The sequence below is a fragment of the Salmo salar genome, chromosome ssa26 (assembly GCF_905237065.1).
Source record: "Salmo salar chromosome ssa26, Ssal_v3.1, whole genome shotgun sequence".
NCBI classification, from domain to species: domain Eukaryota; kingdom Metazoa; phylum Chordata; class Actinopteri; order Salmoniformes; family Salmonidae; genus Salmo; species Salmo salar.
In genome coordinates this window covers 3150871-3174292 of record NC_059467.1, presented here as the reverse complement: position 1 = coordinate 3174292, position 23422 = coordinate 3150871, and the positions used below count along the sequence as shown (strand labels likewise).

At 40.0% G+C, this 23422-nt stretch overlaps 1 protein-coding gene across 2 annotated transcripts; it reads left to right on the top strand.

Moving 5' to 3' along the window:
• The first annotated feature begins 106 nt into the window (after window positions 1-106).
• Window positions 107-15369, top strand: LOC106587034 (phosphatidylinositol 3-kinase regulatory subunit alpha). 2 transcript variants are annotated; one of them, XM_014174884.2, is made up of 16 exons: window positions 107-365; window positions 953-1548; window positions 2143-2235; window positions 2350-2424; window positions 3165-3281; window positions 3518-3719; window positions 5131-5213; window positions 8082-8187; window positions 8333-8431; window positions 9546-9726; window positions 9923-10048; window positions 10131-10273; window positions 13278-13454; window positions 13554-13628; window positions 13777-13947; window positions 14589-15369. In XM_014174884.2, exons 2-16 carry the CDS (start codon window positions 1221-1223, stop codon window positions 14776-14778), a joined length of 2166 nt encoding a protein of 721 aa, XP_014030359.1. In that variant the 5' UTR covers window positions 107-365; window positions 953-1220; the 3' UTR covers window positions 14779-15369. The 2 variants fall into 2 exon arrangements, with proteins under 2 accessions (XP_014030359.1, XP_014030360.1); XM_014174885.2 differs by having other exon boundaries at window positions 141-365; window positions 958-1548.
• Window positions 15370-23422: the final 8053 nt, after the last annotated feature.

Genomic DNA, 23422 nt, shown 5'->3' with positions numbered 1-23422 from the left:
AAAAATACAATATACAATGAAATGTCTCTTAAAAAAAAAGTTGTGGATTTTTGTCCATCCTCCCCTAATTCAGAATATCTTCATTGTCATGGCATGCTTGGTTCAATAGCTATTGTTGAGAGAACAGAATATCCACTACTTTTTACCTCGGTCATAACACAGCCACAAAGTCAGGGTTTAACTAGTGACGACCGGCTAACTAGCTGCACTGCGGTTTGCTACTAGCTGTTACTGCACCCGGATGCTTTTTCGATATCATAGCTAGCTATGTCGCATAGTTTGGAGACCGCGTCTATCCTGCACTTCCCAATGAAATCTGATCTTTGTTTTTTCTGAAGATTTTTTCTGAGGAAAATAACAATAAGGTAGCTATTCAACTAACGTTAGCTAGCTAAAGTAGCCATCTGCCAAATCTGATCCGAGGCAGTGGAGGTCCCACATTTTCACGGGCCTGTGTATGCTAGTTAACGTTAGCTAATAATGTTACATACCAACTAGCTACACAACGAGTGGCATGGTTTCTTTAATCTAAATGTTTTTATCATTTGTATTTTTAAATTACTTTTGCGTTTGTCCTTTGGATGGTGTGTGCGCCCGGATTTGTGGATGTGTATTAATAGACGTAGCTACCCGGCTAGCTAGTAACGTTAGCTACTTCCCTTCTCCCCAATCCCCAGCTAGACTATTGGTGTATAGCTAGTACAGTATGTCCAAGCTAATAGCTATGTCACGAACAAAGACATTGGATAAAGCAATGTGGAACTTATATAGTTTCAAGTATACAGTAACTTTAGCTAGATATTAACGTTTCTTATTCATAGACAATCACCGTTTTGTTGGTGATTTGAAATCATTGAAAACGTTAGCTTGTAAACCAACAAATGATTTCAACAATCTAGCTACCATAGTTCTTTAATTTTGATTTCTGAATATACATTTTGCCTCCATCCAGGACAGATGCTTTCATGGGACTACAGATGCCGATGCCTTTGATGGGATTGTATTGCATGAAGCATAAGGAGGGTGTGTTGAAAAACAGGACAGAACCTTAACATTAACATTTGGAGGTGCTGAATCTGCATACTTTTGGGGGGAAGAAGATCCGCATAAAATGGAGATGGAGGAAACATGCGTTAGAAAGAATATAGTCAATTTTTAACCTCGGGCCAAATCTTATTGGTCTTAAATTGTGTATTGGGAAACAGATATCATATATCAAGATGACTTCAGAAGGATACCAGTACAGAGCACTGTATGACTATAAAAAGGAGAGGGAGGAGGACATTGATTTGCATGTAGGCGATATACTTGTGGTGAGCAAGGGTGCTCTGCTGGCCCTAGGCTGCCCTAATTGGGCTGAAGAAAAACCAGATGAGATTGGGTGGCTGCCAGGATTCAATGAGACAACTCATGAAAAAGGTGACTTCCCCGGGACTTACGTTGAGTTTGTGGGAAGAAAAATAATTTCACCACCAACACCAAAACCAAGGCCACCTAGGCCTCTTCCTTCCACATCAGATCTAGCCAGGACAGATCCAGAATCAGAGGGTGAGTAGTTGTACATAAGGTTACATTGCTGATGATGTTTTTATCTTGTCGATTTTAAAAGTACTGTACAACCAATTTTGATTTTAAATTACTGTGACCAATCTTTTTGCACTGTTGATTATGAATAGACATGAATTTCAGGCTCTAGTTTGTGTTTCAGCTCTTCCTTGGCTTGCTGTTTCATCAGTTTGAGTTGGTTACAACTAGTATTAAGCACTGAGCTGCAGATGTGCTGAATACGGATCTATGAAAACGCTGATGTGGAGGATTAGAGTGCATCATAAGCTTTTACAAAGGAAGCTTTAGGGGCAAACAGGAAATGCTTGTGTGTAACTGTGATCTGATACTAATAATTTACTGTAAGGAAGGCCTATACCTACAACAGTGCCGTAACTCCGCAAGGAAAATTAATATCTGTGCAGGCTTGTTAGATGTGACACAACCGTTGCTGTGTGTAAAAATAAATAATTATTCATTTTAATTGAATGCCTATAAAGGAAAGGTGAGCGAGATGGGTGTTTTGTTATCAGGTAACAATCAACTATCCGGTAGCAGTTTAGAAAGTTTCAGGTACGTCATCTTTCTGTTGTGCAGGCTTCATGTTGCCAGATCTGCCAGAACAGTTTGCTCCTCCAGAGACTGCATCACCCATCCTGGTCAAGCTTTTGGAGGCAATAGAAGGCAAAGGTAAGAAGAGACCGTGGCCTGGTGCATGGGAGTAGTTAACGATGGTGAATGTTTTGAAATTACATTGAAATGGTTAATCAAATCCACCTCCTGATCCTATTTTCTGTCCTGCAGGTTTGGAATGTCCAACCCTTTATAGAACTTTCACAGCAGCTTGTGGGCTGGATATGAGACAGTTCACTGACTGTGGTGAGTGAGTGGCAGATTGTGCCTAATGTGGTGGTTCATTTCTTTACTATCAAATGAGGAGAGACAAACTTATCACACAAGTCAGTTATACTTAAACTAAATCTTTAATCACTTATTAATAAGGGAGCAGGTCAATACAACACACATATAAAGTGAATCGATTGAGTGCTCTACGATAATGATGGCTGGTTGACGATTTACGCTCAGATGATACGTTGAGAGCCCCGAGACAAAAGTACAAAGGTATTTTATAGCCAAGATACACCCCTTCCAACCTACATGACGAATAACAGATATATAGAATGGGTCACAAGGTTAAGATTTGTATGAAAGATACCTATAATACATAGCAGACAGTATCTGCTGTGTCAACAGTTTTCATTGTATAGAGACCAGTGTCTGGCCCCGTATAGAACAGAAACATTAACTCATGCTCTGGAATGCTCTTTAGGTTTTATCACCCAAAGACATTGTAAATCTCCTGTCAGTGTTATCTCCCAGAGGCCCATCCTCAGTAGAACACACAATAGTTAATAACAGAATACCCTATTCTGTTGCATAAAACAGCCATTTGATGCAATAAAAGTATTATAACATAATCTTGCAATTTTTCCACCATACTACTTCTCCCATTTTTAATAGTTCTTTAGAAATATGATTTTCTTAACCAAGTGATTGTTGTAACTGTCATTTGTTGTGTTCATCTCTACCATCTACTAAGTTTGTTGATGCATTTATAGATTTGGAGCCTTTGGACCTACAGTCGCTATGTGATGGCCTTTGGAGATACCTGCAGGATTTGCCTAATCCAGTTGTTCCCACCTCTCTCCAAAGTGAGATGATTCATGCAGCGCAGGGTAAGACCTGATAGATATAAAACTAATAGAATCACTCAAACCAAACGTATGCTCAAGAAGCGGCCCACAGACCAAATCCGGCCCGCAAGCCGGTTTTATGTGGCTCACCATACAAATAAAGTTATAGTATGTTGTGGCAAGTTTTCCAGGGCAATGTTGTGCAATACATTTTAATAGTGGTTGTCATTGATTTAATCGTTACCTTGTGTGACTGTTTCTCCTTTTCATGCTCACAGAGGTAAAGGATCCAAAGGACTGTGCCCAGTTGTTGCGCAGAATAGCCAGCTCACCTACCCATCCGCCCCAATACTGCCTCACGTTCTACTGCCTCATCAAACATTTCTGCCGGATTTCTCAGAACACCAGCAAAAACCAACTCTGTGTCAGAGACTTGGCGGAGATCTTTAGCCCTGTGCTTTTCAGGCTTCAACCAGCAAGGTCAGTATACAATTACAATTGAAATACTTGATTTATCCCACAAGGGGCAATTATGCTGACAGGAATGCTTTTATGTACGAGGGCAGTTTAAGAACAACATGTCATAGAGACAGTAACACTCACAGTAACTGTAGAATGTGAACAGATTGTTTTTTGTGTGTTTAAATACACATACCAATTTTATTTAACCTTTATTTGATCAAGGAGTCATACTGATACCAAGGTCTCTTTTACAGATGAGCCATGAATTACATAAATTACACACATCAAAATATAAATGCAAGCAGAAAGAAAGAAAGAGAAAACACAGTCATAAACAACAAACATATTAATCCGTAATAAGATCCTCAATCATCTTTCTGAATTGCCCTAGAGGCACGAGAACATCATATAATAAGAACATTTTGAAGATTGTTCCACAAATAAGGTGGAAGAAAACCAAAGGAATTTCCAGAGTTAAACATCCCTAAGACCAGGTGTGGTAACTTGTATGTCTGAAGTTTAGTAATGATGTTAGGTACAGTGGGACTTCTTGCAAAAGGGCTTTATAAATGAAAACACAGTAATGTATCAACCTACGTGACATCAGAGGGCCAACCAACTTTCTGGTAGAGAATGCAGTGATGAGTACAACAATTGTTGCCCGTAATAAAGCGCATGATAATTTGCATCTAACGGCTTTAATGAAGTGGCAGCTGCATCCATATATAGATGTCTCCATTGTCTAGAACCGATTGGAACGTCGACTAAATAATCTGCTTTCTACAATTCAGAGAGAGGCAGGATTTATTTCCATAGAAGAAGCCCATTTTTATTCTCAGCTTCTAAACTAACTCATCAATATGCTATGTAAGACAGATTTTCATCTATCCAGATGCCCAGATATTTGTAAACAGGGACACGATCAATGTGGACACCATCTAAAGTACATATGCTTAAATCATCAAATATATTTTTATGCTCTCTAGAATTACCTGCTTTCAGAAGTAATTTCAGGTCAATAAAGTTTTTCTGTAATACAATGAAGGAAGACTGTAGTTCAGATAGTGCCTGGTCAACCGTGGGGGCAATAGCATATACAAAAGTATAATCGGTATACAAGTACAGGTTACAACTTTTTCCAGACAAGTCGATATTGTTAGTGTAAACGGTAAAAACTACAGGACCCAGAATCGACCCCTGCGGCACACCTTTCATAATATCCAGGAAGCCAGATTTAACACCATCAGTAGATATACATTGAGTTCTATCTGTCAAGTAATTTTTAAACCAGTTACATGCATCCTGGTCTAAACCAGTTGACGAAAGCCTCTGAATTAGCAGTGAGTGATCAACAGTATCGAAAGCCTTTGACAGGTCAATGAACTAAGGATGCAGCAGATAATAAATGTAACCATTTCCTATCTCTCAGCTGTGAGGCCAGCCTGGATTCCCTTATCAAGATTCTAGAGATCTTGGTCAACAGTGAATTGAGTGAAACCCAGGCTGCTCCAGGTAATACAAGTAATATTTTTTATGTTTCATATTTGGAATTGAATGTGATTTTTAATGTCTGCTGAACTAATTGCTGACTATAGATCTCGAAGATAGACACCTCTTGCATGGGCCATAGCTGGTTACTTTTTCATTTAGTAATTACTAAATAGTATCAGTATATGTTCTAGTGCTGGATTAAACTATTAACCTCTTACATCTAGACGTTCCGCTAGCGGAACACCTGCTCCAATATCCAATGATAGGCGTGGCGCGAATTACAAATTCCTCAAAAATACAAAAACGTAAATTTTTCAAACATATGACTATTTCACAGCATTTTAAAGACAAGACTCTCCTTTATCTAACCACACTGTCCGATTTCAAAAAGGCTTTACAGCGAAAGCAAAACATTAGATTATGTCAGCATAGTACCAAGCCAGAAATAATCAGACACCCATTTTTCAAGCTAGCATATAATGTCACAAAAACACAGAAGACAGCTAAATGCAGCACTAACCTTTGATGATCTTCATCAGGTGACACACCTAGGACATTATGTTATACAATACATGCATGTTTTGTTCAATCAAGTTCATATTTACATCAAAAAACAGCTTTTTACATTAGCATGTGACGTTCAGAACTAGCATACCCCCCGCAAACTTCCGGGGAATTTGCTAACAATTTACTAAATTACTCACGATAAACGTTCACAAAAAGCATAACAATTATTTTAAGAATTTTAGATACAGAACTCCTCTATGCACTCGATATGTCCGATTTTAAAATAGCTTTTTGGTGAAAGCACATTTTGCAATATTCTAAGTACATAGCCCAGCCATCACGGGCTAGCTATTTAGACACCCGGAAAGTTTAGCCTTCACCAAAATCAGATTTACTATTACAAAAGTTTGATTACCTTTTGTTGTCTTCGTCAGAATGCACTCCCAGGAATGCTACTTCAATAACAAATGTTGGTTTGGTCCAAAATAATCCATCGTTATATCCGAATAGCGGCGTTTTGTTCGTGCGTCCCAGACACTATCCGAAATGGTAAATCAGGGTCGTGCGCATGGCGCAATTCGTATCAAATAAATTCTAAATATTCCATTACCGTACTTCGAAGCATGTCAACCGCTGTTTAAAATCAATTTTTATGCAATTTATCTCGGGAAAAAAGCGATAATATTCCGACCGGGAATCTCCTTTTCGGCAAACAGAGGAAAAATCACAAAGACGGGGGCGGCCAGGGCACGCGCCTAAGCCCACAGTCCCTTGATCGGCCACTTGAGAAAGGCGATAATGTGTTTCAGCCTGGGGCTGGGATGACGACATTCTGTTTTTTCCCGGGCTCTGAGCGCCCATGGAAGACGTAGGAAGTGTCACGTTAGAGCAGAGATCCTTTGTAATTGAATGAGATGGCAAAGAAGTTCAAGAAATGGTCAGACAGGCCACTTCTTGTAAAGGAATCTCTCAGGTTTTGACCTGCCATTTGAGTTCTGTTATACTCACAGACACCATTCAAACAGTTTTAGAAACTTTGGAGTGTTTTCTATCCAAAGCCAATAATTATATGCATATTCTAGTTACTGGGCAGGAGTAGTAACCAGATTAAATCGGGTACGTTTTTTATCCAGCCGTGAAAATACTGCCCCCTAGCCATAACAGGTTAAATATCGTGTACCAGCTGTTGTTTACAAATATACAAAGACCGCCACCCCTTGTCTTACCAGAGGCTGCTGTTCTATCCTGCCGATACAGTGTATAACCCGCCAGCTGTATGTTATTCATGTCGTCGTTCAGCCACGACTTGAAGTATAAGATATTCGTTTTTAATGTCCCGGATATGGGTGCTTGTAGTTCGTCCACTTTATTATCCAACGATTGTACGTTGGCCAATAGTACTGATGGTAAAGGCAGATTAGCCGCTCGCTGCCTTATCCTCACAAGGCACCCCGGACTCCTTCCGCGATATGTCTCTTTCTCCTGTGAATGATGGGGATGAGGGCCATATCTGGAGTAAATCCCTCTCATCCAACTCGTTAAATATTTTTTAATTGTCCAGTTCAAGGTGAGTAATCGCAGTTCTGATGTCCAGAAGCTCTTTTCGGTCATAAGAGATGGTATCAGCAACATTATGTACAAAATAATTTACAAACAATGCGAAAAATAAATAACGAATAGCATGGTTGGTTAAGAGCCCATAAAACGGGAGCCATCCCCTCCAGCGCAACATCTGTTCGCCATCTGTGGTTTGCATGTGTTCCTTTGGCATCCTCCTACATAATTTTTTTTGTGAGATGTTACCATTAGGCTGTATAACATATTTTCATTGTGGGTATTTCTACATGGATGTGCATTGTGATGATTAGGCTATGTTACATTGATAGCTCGGCAGAGCAGATGAACTGCAGCGAAGTACTACTATTACACACAGGAGTAGTTATGGTGTACAGAGGCGTACTTCTTTTTGGATTTTATGTCTGCTTTCAGGCCTCATTTTCTCAGTTTTTGATTTATTTAGTCTGTCATCATAATATGTTGATATTGTTACATTAAAACGTGGCCAAATAACACATTTCCACTCTTTTTTCTCTCTGGTCATTATGTTAATGCAACAAAGTGTAGCTACTTAACTGGTAATGCAGTAGTTGACACAAATAAATCAAACAATAGCCTACATGTAGGTATTAGTTTTGAGCCATTACACTCATATTGTTATGAACCGTTGCAGTTTTTGGGGGAATTTAAGCCTGTTTCTGGTAGCTTATAACTATCCTCCTCACTCACCTAATGAAGTCAACTTAAATTTCACAAGTTCAGAAAAGGTAAGTTATGCACTGTGAGACTGCAAATTGACAGCTTCATTCTCTCTTCTTGCCGCAGCTTTGCCCCCGAAACCACCAAAGGCCACTACCCCAGTTCCAAACAACGGGTTCAACAACAACATGGCCTTGCAAGACGGGGAGTGGTACTGGGGAGACATCTCAAGGCAAGCCCTGATGATCTTAATGATAATTCAATTAATAATGAATGAATGGTCAGTGTCTTGTGATGGAAATCTCTTGGTTTCCAGTTTGATAATGAGTCCTATTGGATTTGAAGAAACTGTAGCATAACCCTTCGTTTTCTTGTAGGGAGGAGGTGAATGAGAAGCTGAGAGACACAGCTGATGGTACGTTTCTGGTCCGAGATGCATCCACCAAAATGCATGGAGACTACACACTGACTCTGAGGTACGTTGTGAATCGCATGGCTGCTAAATTAATATGGAACTCTTTGTCTAATGCAGGGTTTCTGTTAACCGGTAATAGCCGATTTTTAAATAAAATAATTGAAAAGCCAATAAATAAAATTGTCCATAAGAAAATAAATAATTCCTTAGCAAAATTATGCTTTTTAATTGATGGAAATACCAGTCGATGGAAATAAATTTGACCAGTCATGCTTATCGGTCTGTAAGTTAATTATTTTAAACATTATTGTTTTGCTTCATATTATGAGGCATGTTTTACCTTGCTTTGAAGTAGCCTAGCCAAAATCTGACCATAGAAACAATTATTTTATAAAGACTTCCATATGCCATTGAAATCAATGGCCTTTTTTTTTTCTCATGTTCAAATAGTTTTCAAATAAACTTTTTCATTGTCCGGTAGCCAAAGGCACAATCCTAGTCATATTAGGAGCCTAGTTGTTGCATCATTAGATCTTCCCTCTTTCTTAATTTCTAACGGATATTTTGATCTCTGCCGCTCTTATGTGTGGTGTGGTGTGCTTTTGGAAACGGTATTTTCCGGCTAAATGAATTATGGAACACACATTCGTGAGCTTATAATGCGAAGAAATAATAGTTTATCAACATTTTAAGCTAAACGTTCTGATCTGTTGCATCAGCCTGATTTGCGTTCTAACATTTTTCTTATGTAGCTAAACTGGTTGTATAAATTAGGGATCCCACAACTGTCTGAGTCTGTTTGGAATAGGCTAGAACTGCAAACTGACCAAGAGAATAGGTCAACTTTTCTACTATGGGGAATAGTAGATTGACATAGGCTAGTGATTTTGCTGTTTGTAACTCGTCTTGTTGGCTGAGGAAAAGTGGCAGTTATTCCAACGTCTTCAAAGTGCGCATCAGAATTTGGTTGCATCCTAGAGTTGCATGTTCTGTTAAGATGAATTACCATAATCTAAATGTGATTTCTGTTATTCTGAGCACCGTTGGTGGACGCCCTAATCACACAATGCATATGGGTCCGGTATATTTCTCAAATGTCCGGTAAATTTAAAATGAAACCCTAGCCTAAAGACACATGGACATTTTCAAACGTCCCTTTTTGATCTCGCTCATAGGAAAGGAGGAAATAACAAACTGATCAAAATATTCCATCGGGATGGGAAATACGGCTTCTCAGACCCACTGACATTCAACTCGGTGGTTGAGCTCATCAATCACTACAGACACGAGTCCTTAGCCCAGTACAACCCAAAGCTGGACGTGAGACTGCTGTACCCAGTGTCAAGGCTCCAGCAGGTAAGGGTGCCTCCACAATTCAAACACAAATGGAAGCTACACTTATTCGAAGATAAGAGATCCGTTGGTCAGATTATTCTGTGAGCACAGTCAGTGCTTCATTTTCATATCCGGCATTTGAGTGTCACCCAGAACTTTTTTTTGCCAGATGACCGAATGAGATTTGTTCCTCTAACTGCTTTGTTGTCTCCTGCAGGACCAGGTTGTTAAAGAGGACAACATTGAAGCTGTTGGTAAAAGGCTGCAGGAGTACCACCTGCAGTTCCAGGAGAAGAACCGAGAGTACGATCGTCTGTACGAGGAGTATACAAGAACATCACAGGTGAATTGCTATTGTCATTCAATTGTGATTGAATCGTTTCTGATTGTACTGTATCCAACCTCCGGTTCTTTGTTTTCCTCAGGAAATTCAAATGAAGAGAACAGCCATTGAGGCATTCAATGAAACCATTAAGATCTTTGAGGAGCAGTGCCAAACCCAAGAGCGCTATAGCAAGGAGTACATTGAAAAGTTCAGGAGAGAGGGTAATGATAAAGAAATCCAAAGGTAATAATGAAAATTATACATCTATATCTTTTCAACCAAAGATGTAGCTAACACAAATCACAGTTCAGTTCTATGATAAAGTGGTTAATATCTGTTAGGGATGTATCGGTGAGCGTATCAGAATCGGCCGAACATTAGCTAAAAATGCCAGCATCGGCCCGATGTCTAGTTTAACGCCGATGTGCAAAACCGATGTCAAAGCTGACGTGCACACCTATATAACGTAAGTAGATGATGTAATGACGCCACGAAAAATACAGCGCTACACAGAACAAAAGCAGAAAAATACTAAGTGCATGCTTCCAACAAGTTCAATTTGAGCAGTCATTTGAAAGAGTAATAACATTTCAGCGAGACAACTCAAAGGCGAAATGCATTAATGCCAAGATGATGGAATTCATTGCCCTTGACAATCAACCGTTCTCTGTCGTGGGTGATGTTGGCTTTCGCGACTGGTCGAGCACCGGCACACACTACCAAGTGCGCTATTTTTCAGATGTTGCCCTACCGGAGTTACACAGTAATAGCGTCACTGCTATTAGCTTCACAACAAACTATGGAATGCCATTTGGGTCTTTTGCGTGTCAAATAACACTATTTGACAGTAACACTATTTGATGAGTTAAATAAGCTTTTAATTTGACACGTCAAAAAGCAGTTCTATTATAGAATGTTGTGTGTTCTGAATTTGCACGTGCAAGCCAAGCGCCACCCTACTATCAGTAGCACTGTCAAAGCTGTCCAAAAAGTCTGCAAACAAGCAAACACCGCGTTGGTAATAAAGCATTATTTGTTCGACCGCAACTTCTGGGGTAGCTAGCTTTAGCTTGGTACCTAGCTAGCACCAATACAACCAGCCTGAAAACAATGACCAGTCGAAACTTCAGTCATTTTCATTATTCTTAGCAATGATTTAGGAATCCTGGTAAGTATTAGCTAGGTAGCCACTTGTTGTTCACCTATTGAAATTGAACCTTAGTTCATGAAAATAAATAGCCAGCCAGCTACTTAACCCTGTTGCCCAAAGTTAATGTTATAAGCAGCCAGCTAGCTTCATCTGGCTAGTGACGCTCGACGGGACCGGGTTATGTGTTGTTAAGCTAGGCACAATAGTGGAATTTGCGGTTTGCCTTCAAAATAAAAGTACCTCCTTTGAAAGTGATGCAGAAGGTTACAATTGGTGGAATCATTCCATATTTAGACTAGATAATGTTAAACAAGGTTGGAATGTGACGCAATAAAATCAGTCTCAGTCTACTCGGTGACACCCACAGAACACAACTGAAGAGTTTACGCAAATATTAGCGTTGTAGCTCTTATCGCGGGACTGTGACTCTGAAATCACCTCCCCAGTCTGCCTATTGCATGTATTGACATTCATATTGTACAGCTTTACGTAAGGATTGGGGATCAATGAAATGGGTTATTAGTCTACTCAATACCCAAGCTATTTTTTCCCAACATCCTCAGAGTTATCGGACTCCAAAATATCCACGCAGTATGGTTTTTCCTCGGGAATAGTGTTCAATACACATAGGTTGACAATAAATGTGTCTCAATTCAGTTGTTTGAGTCCCGCAATAAGAGCTACGACACTAATGTTCTCTGGGTGTCACTGAGTAGACTGATACCCCATGTCGTTGATCCACAATTCATAGGTAATACTGTACAGTGAAATAAGTATGCCCCTCCCCCCAATGCAATTCTAAAGTAACATTGTGTGATTTCAACAGATTTTTGTCAAATTAACAAATTGTCTTTAGTTGGTTTTATATAACATTCCAACCTTGTTTAGCATGATTTATTCAATTATGGAATAATTCTACTATTTGTATTCATTTGCATCACTGTCAATGACATACTTTTATTTTGAAGGCTAACTGCAAAGTTCACTATTGTGTCTAGCTTCACATAGATGGGTCCGACCACCATTAATCAAATAAGAACTGTCTTATAAATTAGGGTTATTTTAAATGGTGACACCTAGCTATATAGTTAGCTAGCCAACTATAGCTACTGAAACATATTGTCTTTTTGCTATGTTTTGGGGGAAGAACATTGTTTGCATCCATGAGCTAGCTAGCTAGCTTTTTTTTTTATGACCAGCAATGTAGGTGCGCGAGACAACTTTACAAGCATCATAGCTTAAATATCGATGAATCGTTGTGACATATTAAATACGAGTGATAGTGTAATCACTATGTAAAAAAATAAACGTGTTATATTATTATGTGACGTGCAGTCATATTCAGGTCCTGATTGGTCAACAAGCTTATTTGACACGCAAAGGTCCAAATAGCGCTCCATATAAACCCTGGTTGAGAATGAAACAATTGAACAAATGAACAATGAAACAGCGCAGCAAGTAAGTGAAATAAATTTTGATGATGTTTTACTGGTAATGGGGACATACGTAAATGCCAACAAAATAACTTGTTGGTGTGTGTGTGTGTGTGTGTGTGTGTGTGTGTGTGTGTGTGTGTAACCTTTATTTAACTAGGCAAGTCAGTTAAGAACAAATTCTTATTTACAATGATGGCCAAACCCGGACAACGCTGGGCCAATTGTGCGCAGCCCTATGGGACTTCCAATCACGGCCGGATGTGATACAGCCTGGATTCAAACCAGGGACTGTAGTGACTCCTCTTTCCCTGAGATGCAGTGCCTTAGACCTGTGTGTGTGTGTGTGTGTGTGTGTGTGTGAACTATTTTAACTACTAGAATCCTTAAAAGGCCGCTACATTTTTAAATATCAGTTATCGGTATTGTTTTTTTTGGCAAGGATAATATCGGGCTATCGGCCAAAAATGTAATATCGGTGCATCACTAATGGTAATAGTAAAGTAGAAGTTTGTATACCCACAGAATCACTGGGGTTTTGTTGATGCCACAACTACTACTTCACTGTTGGAGAAGCCAAATGTGCCATTCTTATAGAAGTACAACAGCTGTCTCATATATTGACAATAGGTGATATATTTTTGACAATAATTGTTTCTCCTAGAATCATGGGAAACTACGACAAACTGAAATCGAGAATAAGTGAGATTGTGGACAGCAAACGGCACCTGGAGGATGATCTGAAAAAGCAAGCAGCAGATTACAGGGAGATCGATAAGAAGATGAACAGCATCAAACCTGATCTGATTCAGCTCCGCAAGACCAGAGACCAATACCTAATGTAAGTATAGACCCAGTCTTTGCTGTTATCAAATATCTTGTCTATTATGTCCCGTTACTAAATGACTGACATTAAACCTTTTTTATTTTCTCATGGTAGGTGGCTGACACAAAAGGGAGTGAGGCAGAAGAAGCTGAATGAATGGTTGGGTATCAAGAATGAAAACCCAGAGGAGTAAGTATCCATTTCCCACGCTTTTACTTTGGATTGTTCTTTAAAGATCCACTTCAAAGTTTTGACTCCTTTTGCATGTTTCTTTTTAAAGGAGTAATTCAAACAGAAGTTAGTGTCGTATAAAACTAATGTGATTATTGTATTACAGTGAGTACTCAATGGTTGAAGACGATGAGGACCTCCCACATCATGATGAACGTTCGTGGAGGCTAGGCAACATCAACCGGCTACAGGCAGAAGCTCTGCTCCGGGGGAAGAAGGACGGAACATTCCTGGTCCGGGACAGTAGCAAAGCTGGCTGCTACGCCTGCAGTGTTGTGTATGTATCTAATAATACAAGTTTGCGGGGTGCTTATATTTGTCCTGTTAATGGAAATGTGTTTTTTTTGCATATCCCAACTCCCCCGTGAGACACCCGCAAGGAGTGGGGCCACGGCAAGGGTCACTATTGTATAGCACCGCTGTTGCAATTAGGGTTAAGTGCCTTGCTCAAGGGCATAGCGACAGATTTTTAGGCTACCTAATCACCCGGAAAACATTTCCATATGAAGACACATGATTTGAGTTTAGTGTCATGATAATTTAAGACCTAAACACTCATTTTTCATAGAGTTAATCAATCTTATTTAATGAGATCCGATTATTCAGTGTTAACATGTTGACAGATTTTATGATGTTAGTATTGAGTGTGTATTGGCAAAGTGATTAGCATATTGATTAGAATTGTCATGCAAGATCATATTCATAATAAACAAACTGATTAACCTCATGCTACATATTGAGGGAGACTGAAGGAAGAAGGAAAAGTTGACCTTGGTGTGTTTCTAAATGATCAAGTTGACAACATGTAACAAAACCAGGCCATTCGTTATTTTCGGAACCATGAAAAATAGTCCATACATGGAATTTGGATGTATTCTGATCTTGATGTATTCTAATTTAAAATGTCTTTCTTTGCAGTGTGGAGGGTGAGGTGAAGCATTGTGTTATCAACAAGAGTCATACGGGCTATGGATTTGCAGAGCCGTATAACCTGTATGGCTCCCTAAAAGAACTAGTCCTGCACTACCACCACACATCACTCGTACAGCACAATGATTCTTTAAATGTCACGCTCGCCTACCCAGTTTACACCCAGAAGAGGCGGTGATGAACTCATGGTGAGGACTTGGACTTCATGATGGACAATCAAGACGACTTCTTTGGAAATGCAAATGCCTGGGATGGTATCAATTAAAAAAGTGAAACATTGGTACAGGTGTTTGACATTTTGGAAATTTCAAAAATCAGGAGATGGAGGACGGAGTCCTTCCCTTTATGGTCCTCGTTTAAACTTTTTTTAATTTATTTTTATTTTTAGCTTTTTCCTTTGGATAGCCATGATTACGTATGTGTGAGTGAGCATGGTATGTGCAGTCAAGCCTACTAATTGAAAAAAGGAGGAGAGACTTAAAGCAGCATGTGACATTTTAAGACAGGTTTTTCAGACACAGATTAAGCCTGGTCCTGGGCTAAAATGCATGGTCAATGGAGAGTCTCCATTGAAATTGCTTTTTAGTTCCGGACTAGGCTTAATCTGTGTCTGGGAAACTGCATTTTCAGTGTTTGCATTTAACTGAAATGTTTGGCTTCCAATACCAAAATCTTCATTCAACATCCTGACACTGTCAAGTGGAATTTTTTGTTATGCTATGTAATGATGTCTGCGTCCTCAGAATTAATATGTACCCTAAATATATAATTTTTTTTTAATGATTATTGGGCATCAATGTAGGCTACCTATTAGCTCGACATGGTGTGGGACATTTTTCATTCTCTACTTCTACACACAAGACTTTGGTTTACACTTTGTCTGTAAAATGTTAAAAGCATTCATATTAGAGTCATTTTAAATGTATTCAACAAAAAAAAAATATATATATATATATACAACACACACACACACACACACACACAGTACCAGTCAAAAATGTGGACACCTACTCATTCTTTATTTTGACTATTTTCTGTAGAATAATAGGGAAGATATCAAAATTATGAAATAACACATGGAATCATGTATTAACTTTTTTTTTTAAGAATCTAAAATACATTTTAGATTCTTCAAAGTAGCCACCCTTTGCCTTATTGACAGCTTTGCACACTCTTGACATTCTCTCAGCCAGCTTCACTTGGAATGCTTTTCCAACATTCTTGAAGGAGTTCCCACATATGCTGAGCACTTGGCTGCTTTTTCTTCACTCTGCGGTCCAACTCATCCCAAACCATCTCTATTGGGTTGAGGTCGGGTGATCTAATGCAGCACTCAATCACCCTCCTTTTTAGGGGCGGCAGGTAGCCTAGTGGTTAGAGTGTTGGGCCCGTAAACCGGAAGGTTGCTGGATCGAATCCCTGAGCTGACATGAATCTGTCGTTCTGCCCCCGAGCAAGACGTGGATGTCGATTAAGGCAGCCCCCCGCTCCTCTCTGATTCGGAGTTAAATGTGGAAGACACATTTCAGTTGAATACATTCATTTGGACAACTGACTAGGTATCTCCCTTTCCTTCTTGATCACATAGCCCTTACACAGCCACGCGGTGTGTTGGGTCGTTGTCCTGTTGAAAAACAAATGATAGTCCCTCTTAGCGCAAACCAGATGGGCTGGCGTATCGCTGCAGAATGCTGTGGTAGCCATGCTGGTTAATTGTGCCTTGAATTCTAAATAAATCACTGACAGTGTCACCAGCAAAGCACCGTCACACTTCCTCTCCCATGCTTCATGATGGGAACCACACATGCAGAGATCCGTTCACCTACTCTGCGTCAAACAAAGACACGGTGGTTGGAACCAAAAATCTCAAATTCGGACTCATCAGACCAAAGAACAGATTTTCACCGGTCTAATGTAATTGCTTGTAATTCTTGGCCCAAGCAGGTCTCGTCTTCTTATTGATGTCCTTTGGTAGTGGTTTTCTTGCAGCAATTTGACCATGAAGGCCTGATTCACACAGTTTCCTCTGAACAGTTGATGTTGAGATGTGTCTGTTACTTAAACTCTTTCAAGCATTAATTTGGGCTGCAATCTGAGGTGCAGTTTAACTCTAATGAATTTACCCTCTGCAGCAGAGGTAACTGTGGGTCTTCCTTTCCTGTGGCGGTCCTCATGAGAGACAGTTTCATCATAGCGCTTGATGGTTTTTGCGACTGCACTTGAAGAAATTTTCCGCATTGACTGACCATGTCTTAAAATAATGATGGACTGTCATTTCTCTTTGTTTATTTGAGCTGTTCTTGCCATAATATGGACTTGAGTCTTTTACCAAATAGGGCTATCTTCTGTATACGACCCCTACCTTGTCACAACACAACTGATTGGCTCAAATGCGTTAAGAAGGAAAGACATTCCACAAATGAACTTTTAACAAGGCACACCTGTTCATTGAAATGCATTACAGGTGACTACCTCATGAAGCTGGTTGAGAGAATACCAAGAGTGTGCAAAGCGGTCATCAAGGCAAAGGGTGGCTAATTTGAAGAATCTCAAATATAACATATTTGGATTTGTTTCACACTTTCTTTGCTTATTACATGATTCCATGTGTTATTTCATATTTTGTCTAAGCTATTGTTATACAATGCAGAAAGTAGTTAAAATAAAAACCCTTGAATGAGTAGCTGTCCAAACTTTTGACTGGTGTGTGTGTGTGTGTGTGTGTGTATATATATATATATATATATATATAAGTTTTATTTATTTCCTTTTGACCCAGAAACCTTGTGCAAAGATGATTTGTTTCTCTAATTATTTTATGTTGTGTTATTGTGTTACTAATATTCCCTATTGTGAATGCATATAAACCACCCTATTTCCTCATAGAAAGGCCAGTGAAGTATTTGTTGTCCCTGAGAGAGTAAATGTCATTCCTTGATTCTGTATTTTCTGTATCAGAAAACCTTTACTTAGAATTCTTTAGTTGCAACTGTTAAATCTTTTTCCATGCCTGACTTGATATGACATAGGGAACATTAAAGCACCAAATTCATGAAATATAATTTAAATTAGTTATGTTTTTACTTACATGTATTTGCCAATTGAGACAATTCTTTGCTTCAACAGTGCAAATATGACCTACACAGATTGATCAATATGGCAAGACACAAGTATAGGAACAAAGTGGAGGAGCGGGTCGGACACGAGGGCTTCTAACGATCTCGAATTACAAAAATAAAGCCGGTCACGTCGCGGACACACGGCGCCCTACCCGATGAGCTAAACACCTTTTTGTCACACTTCGAGCATAGCTAGTCTGAGCATCCGAGGAGAGCCTCTGAGGATGAGGGCTACATGCTTACGGTCTCCATGGAGGACGTATGTATGTACATCGCATTCGGAAAGTATTCAGACCCCTTAACTTTTACGTTACAGCCTTATTCTAAATTATTTTTTTTTTAAATCCTCAATCTACACACACTACCCCATAATGCAAAGTAAAAACAGGTTTTTAGAAAATGTTTCTAATTTATAAAAACAAAAAAACATCACATTTACATAAGTATTCAGACACTTTACTCAGTACTTTGTTGTAGCACCTTTGGCAGCGATTAAAGCCTCAAGTCTTCTTGGGTAGAACGCTACAAGCTTGGCACACCTGTATTTGGGGAGTTTCTCCCATTCTTCTCTGCAGATCCTCTCAAGCTCTGTCAGATTGGATGGGGCGTGTCGCTGCACAGCTATTTTCAGGTCTCTTCATAGATGTTTGATCGGGTTCAAGTCCGGGGCTCTGGCTGAGCCACTCAAGGACATTTAGATCACTAACCTTCGATGAGGATTTCTACTTCAATTTCTCGGCGGCGAAGGAAACACTGCTCATCTCGGACTAGGCCCAAATCCCTGATACTAGAAAAAGGAAGAGGCAGAGTTATAGAGGCCTGCGTCTTCTACCTTTCTGTCTGAGGACTACACAGATGAGCTGGCAGACAGAGTCATGAATCGAGTGCAAGAAGAGAGCGAGAGTATCCGTGACTTTGCATACAGTTACTACTCCTTGTGCAGACGGTGGAAACCTGGCATTGAGGAGGAAGAGGTCATTAAGTTGATCTTGGAAAAAAAACAACCCTCTACTAGCCTATCAACTCAGTCACCACTGTAGATGGACTGGTTAGACTGGGACAGCTGTTTGAGAATGATAGTGAATGTCAACAGCAATATAAACAGAGAAAGAAACAGACACCCAAACAAATACCCAAGCCATGCCATCGATCTTGGAGTCGTTTTTAGTAGTTGGTCAGCGGGTTTTGGTAAAGAGGTGTGTGCTCCACTTGTTGTGTGCTTGTTGTAAGTAGTGATGTCGTCAGTAGTAGTCTTCAATAGTTTTGTGGTTGTGGTCAGTAATTCCTGTCAGTAGTTGTAAGTAGTTTTGGTAAATAGGTGTTTGGTTGTTGTTGTGGTCAGTTGTTGTGTGGGTAGTAGCTGTGGTCAGTAGGTATGGTCTGTGGTGGTCAGTGGTTGTGGTCAGTAGTTGTGTGGTTGTGGTCTGTTGTAGTGGCCAGTAGTTTTGGTCAGTAGTTGTGTGGTTAGTGTTCGGGTTCGTTTCCTTGTTCCTTGTCAATCATTGGCGAAATTAGCATTATGACAATATCTTTAATTAAATCATTCAAAAACCTTTATTAATGCAATTGCAGACAGAAGTTGACAACAGGAACATAACGCATGTTTCCGAGTAAGTTCTGCAAAATATAAAAGGTCCCAAGTTATTTTATTAAACCTGAAGTCCAGCCCTTGTGATGTCACTGCATACATCATTACTATCTACTCATCAGACCAAGCCCACGCATACACAGCTATATAAACTTGCAAGAGAGATACAATAGTTCCAGTGTTTTCTAAGGCCTAGGCAATAAATGTCCACTCCCCAGAGTTGATTTATTGTGGAATGTCGGACTAGTCTCTTATCTCCAACACTCCCTTGCAGAGTTCTGTCTCAGTCACATATTTCTCAGAGGGGTCTCTTTTATGAGGCAGAAAGACTAGAATACAACTGTGGAACAACACTAAACCTCTATAATGAATATATATATATTGTTAATCTGTAGTCTAGGACCCTATAAATTTAAGGAGGGCGGGGTCTTATAACCCCTCCCCTTCTGTTAATACAACATAAGCATAATCAATTATTATAATACATCAAACATTTGGTACAGCCCCTATCATGACGCCTAGGCGAACTCCTCACCTTAGTAATTGTGTGCTTGTGGTTAGTAGTTGTGTGATTGTGGTCAGTAGTTGTAGTGTTCAGCAGTTGTGGTCATTATTTTTGTGGTTCAGGAGTTATGGTAAGTAGTTGTGTGGTTGTGGTCATTAGTTGTGTGGTTAAGTAGTTGTGTGTCAGTAGTTGTGTGGTTGTGATCATTAGTTGTGCGGTTTAGTAGTTGTGTGTCAGTAGTTGTGGTCAATTGTTTTGTGGTTGTGGTCAGTAGCTGTGTGGTTGTGGTCATTAGTTGTGTGGCTGTGGTCAGTAGTTGTGGCCAGTAGTTTTGGTAAATCAGTGTGTGGTTGTTGTTTTGTGGTTCAGTAGTTGTGTGTTCAATAGGTGTTATTGTGGTTATTATCTAAACTTCAGTTCAAATATGAAGCGAGTGAACAGTGGCAGTTGTTGTTTGAGGCAGGCCTGCTCCCTCCATGGCCAGTGTGAGAAATATACCAACAATGTTTTATGTTTTAATACTAATTATAAAGTGGGTGGTTCGAGCGATGAATGCCGATTGGCTGACAGCCCTGGTATATCAGAATAGCAATAAGGCACCTTGGGGGTTTGTGATTATTGGCCAATATACCACGTATAAGGGCCGTGTCCAGGCACTCCGCGTTACATCTTGATTAAGAACAGCCCTTAGCCTTGGTATATTGGCCATATACCATACCCCCTTGTGCCTTATTGCTTAAATAAATACTGCACTCTGACCGACAACTTTTTTGCTAGATTCATGATAGTGTTAGAAAAAGCAAGGAAAGTGATTTTCAAAACGTGATGTAGTTTTATTGGGATTTGCAGCTGTTATTAGTAAATAATGAATATGGTCATTAGTTGTGTGTTCAATAGTTGTCAGAAGTAGGGTTGTAACAGTTTTGACTTAACTTGAGTTTATTCGGGGTGCCAGGAAGGTAATGCCGACCAGAGAAAATATGGATTTCTCCTTTTGTTGTGAGTTGATCTCATTTGACAGAGTTAAATCTACACCAATACAAAGGACTCATGTAAATGTCAATATAGAAATAAATACACTTTTCATAAACCCTTAAAACAAATAATAAATGTCACAACAGTCTCAAAATAATAACAACCTAGGTCCACTTGTAAAGTCCTGTACCTCGGGCATACAAAAAATAACCTGGCACAGTAAATGGTTGAGTGAACCCCAAGTGATCTCAATCACTCAATTGTCCTCAATAAACAGTGCATACAACAAACTTTGATCCTTTCTGCTTTAATCCTTGAGTGGTTCTGCCACCAGGGAGTAGTTTGACACAAACCGATGGTACCATCCTGCCATCCCAAGGAACCGTTGAAGGGCCTTGAGGGTGGTTGGCACAGGGAAGTCTTGGTCTTTTCAGGATGTACATGGATGTTCAATGTCAGACCGGCTTCTCTAAGCTTGTCCAACACTGCCTGAAGATCTTGAAAGTGTTTTTCTCTGGTCTGGGCGTAGATAATAACACTATATATTCCAGGTAGGCAAAACAGATCTTCGCTTTGAGCTCACCTAACATAGTCTCCATGACTCTTTGGAAGGTGGCAGGCGCATTCTTTAATACAAAAAACAGGAATGTTTTGTGCTTCAGGAGTCCGGTGCTTACCAGGTGTTAACTGTACCGGAGCAATGGCAGAGAAGACTGCCACACTTGGACCCCAATCATGTAACTGTGTAGCTTCTGCTTGGAAGAAATGCTTCTCGCTCTGTTTGTGCGGAAACCAGTAGTCCGATGTCCATCTGGACACCACTGAAGCACATGAAATCAATTCCCAACACGACAGGAAAAGCAAGGGTCTTGGAAGGCACAATAACAGAAGGAATCATATAGGAGTGGTTACACAGGCGGAATCCCACCTCACTCCATCCGAGTGGTCTTTAAGCCTCACCGTCAGGACCTATTGTCCATGGCTTCATGTTGTATTGTGGACCTTTCACCTCCTTTCACAGCTTCTCATTGAGCAGCGTGTAGGATGATCCAGTGTCCAGGATGGCTCTTCCTGACAAGGGTAACACCAGCTGGTGCGGTATTGGCTGAAAGGAAGGGGATGCCGATGGGTGGGCGTAGGCAGTGACTCTTGAGGTTTCAGCTCTGGTCAGAGCACCCAGAGTAGAATGGTCGTTCTTGTGATGGGAGTTAGGTGTGTTGGCCTGTTGTGACTTGTTGTACAGATTGTGGTTTCTGGAGGAGTTTACTTGATGCTGATTTGGACATGTAGCTGGAGAATGTCCCGCTTTGCTACATCTCCAACAGAACACACCACAACTACTGACAAACACACACAAATAGTGACCACAACCACACACAGATTTACCAAAACTACGGAACACAAATCACAAAACTAATGTCCACAACAACTGACCACAGCTACTGGCCACACAACTACGAAACCACAACTACTGACCACAACCACAAAATCTACTTACCACAACTACTGATCGCTACTGACCACAAATACTTACCACAACTACCTACCACAACTACTGAACTGCACACCTACTTACAACTACTGACCACAACCACACAACTACTGACAATGACTACTGGCCACATCTACTGACCACAACCACATAACTACTGACCCCAACTACCGACCACAGTTACTGACAATTTATGACCACATTTACTGACCGCAACTACTGAACCACACACATACAGTTGAAGTCGGAAGTTTACATACACTTATGTTGGAGTCATTAAAACTTGTTTTTCAATCACTCCACAAATTTCATGTTAACAAACTATAGTTTTGGCAAATCGGCATGACACAAGTAATTTTTCCAACAATTGTTTACAGACAGATTATTTCACTTATAATTCACTGTCTCACTATTCCAGTGGGTCAGAAGTTTACATACACTAAATTGACTGTTCCTTTAAAGAGCTTGGAAAATTCAAGATAATTATGTAATGGCTTTATAAGCTTCTGATAGGCTAATTGACATAATTTGTGTCAATTGGAGGTGTAGATGTATTTCAAGGCCTACCTTCAAACTCAGTGCCTCTTTGCTTGACATCATGGAAAAATCAAAAGAAATCAGCCAAGACCTCAGAAAAAAATTGTAGACCTCCACAAGTCTCCTTCATCCTTGGGAGCAATTTCCAAACGCCTGAAAGTACCACATTCATCTGTACAAACAATAGTACGCAAGTATAAACACCATGGGAAAATGCAGCCGTGATACCGCTCAGGAAGGAGACCCATTCTGTCTCCTAAAGATAAACGTACTTGGTGTGAAAAGTGCAAATCAATCCCAGAACAACAGCAAAGGACCTTGTGAAGATGCTGGAGGAAACAAGTACAAAAGTATCTATATCCACAGCAAAATGAGTCTTATATCGACATAACCTGAAAGGCCGCTCAGCAAGGAAGCCACTGCTCCAAAACCACCATAAAAAGCCAGACTACAGTTTGCAACTGCACATGGGGACAAAGATCGTACTTTTTGGAGAAATGTCCTCTGGTCTGATGAAACAAAAATAGAACTGCTTGGCCATAATGACCATCGTTATGTTTGGAGGAGAAAGGGGGAGGCTTGCAGCCAAATAACACCATCCCAACC

Excerpts from the sequence above, each read along its gene's own strand:
- LOC106587034 (XM_014174884.2), top strand. The coding sequence starts at position 1,221 with ATGACTTCAGAAGGATACCAGTACAGAGCACTGTATGACTATAAAAAG. Across the intron at positions 5,214-8,081 it reads TGAAACCCAGGCTGCTCCAG|CTTTGCCCCCGAAACCACCA; the intron begins GTAATACAAGTA and ends TTCTTGCCGCAG. Across the intron at positions 13,455-13,553 it reads ACCAGAGACCAATACCTAAT|GTGGCTGACACAAAAGGGAG; the intron begins GTAAGTATAGAC and ends TTCTCATGGTAG.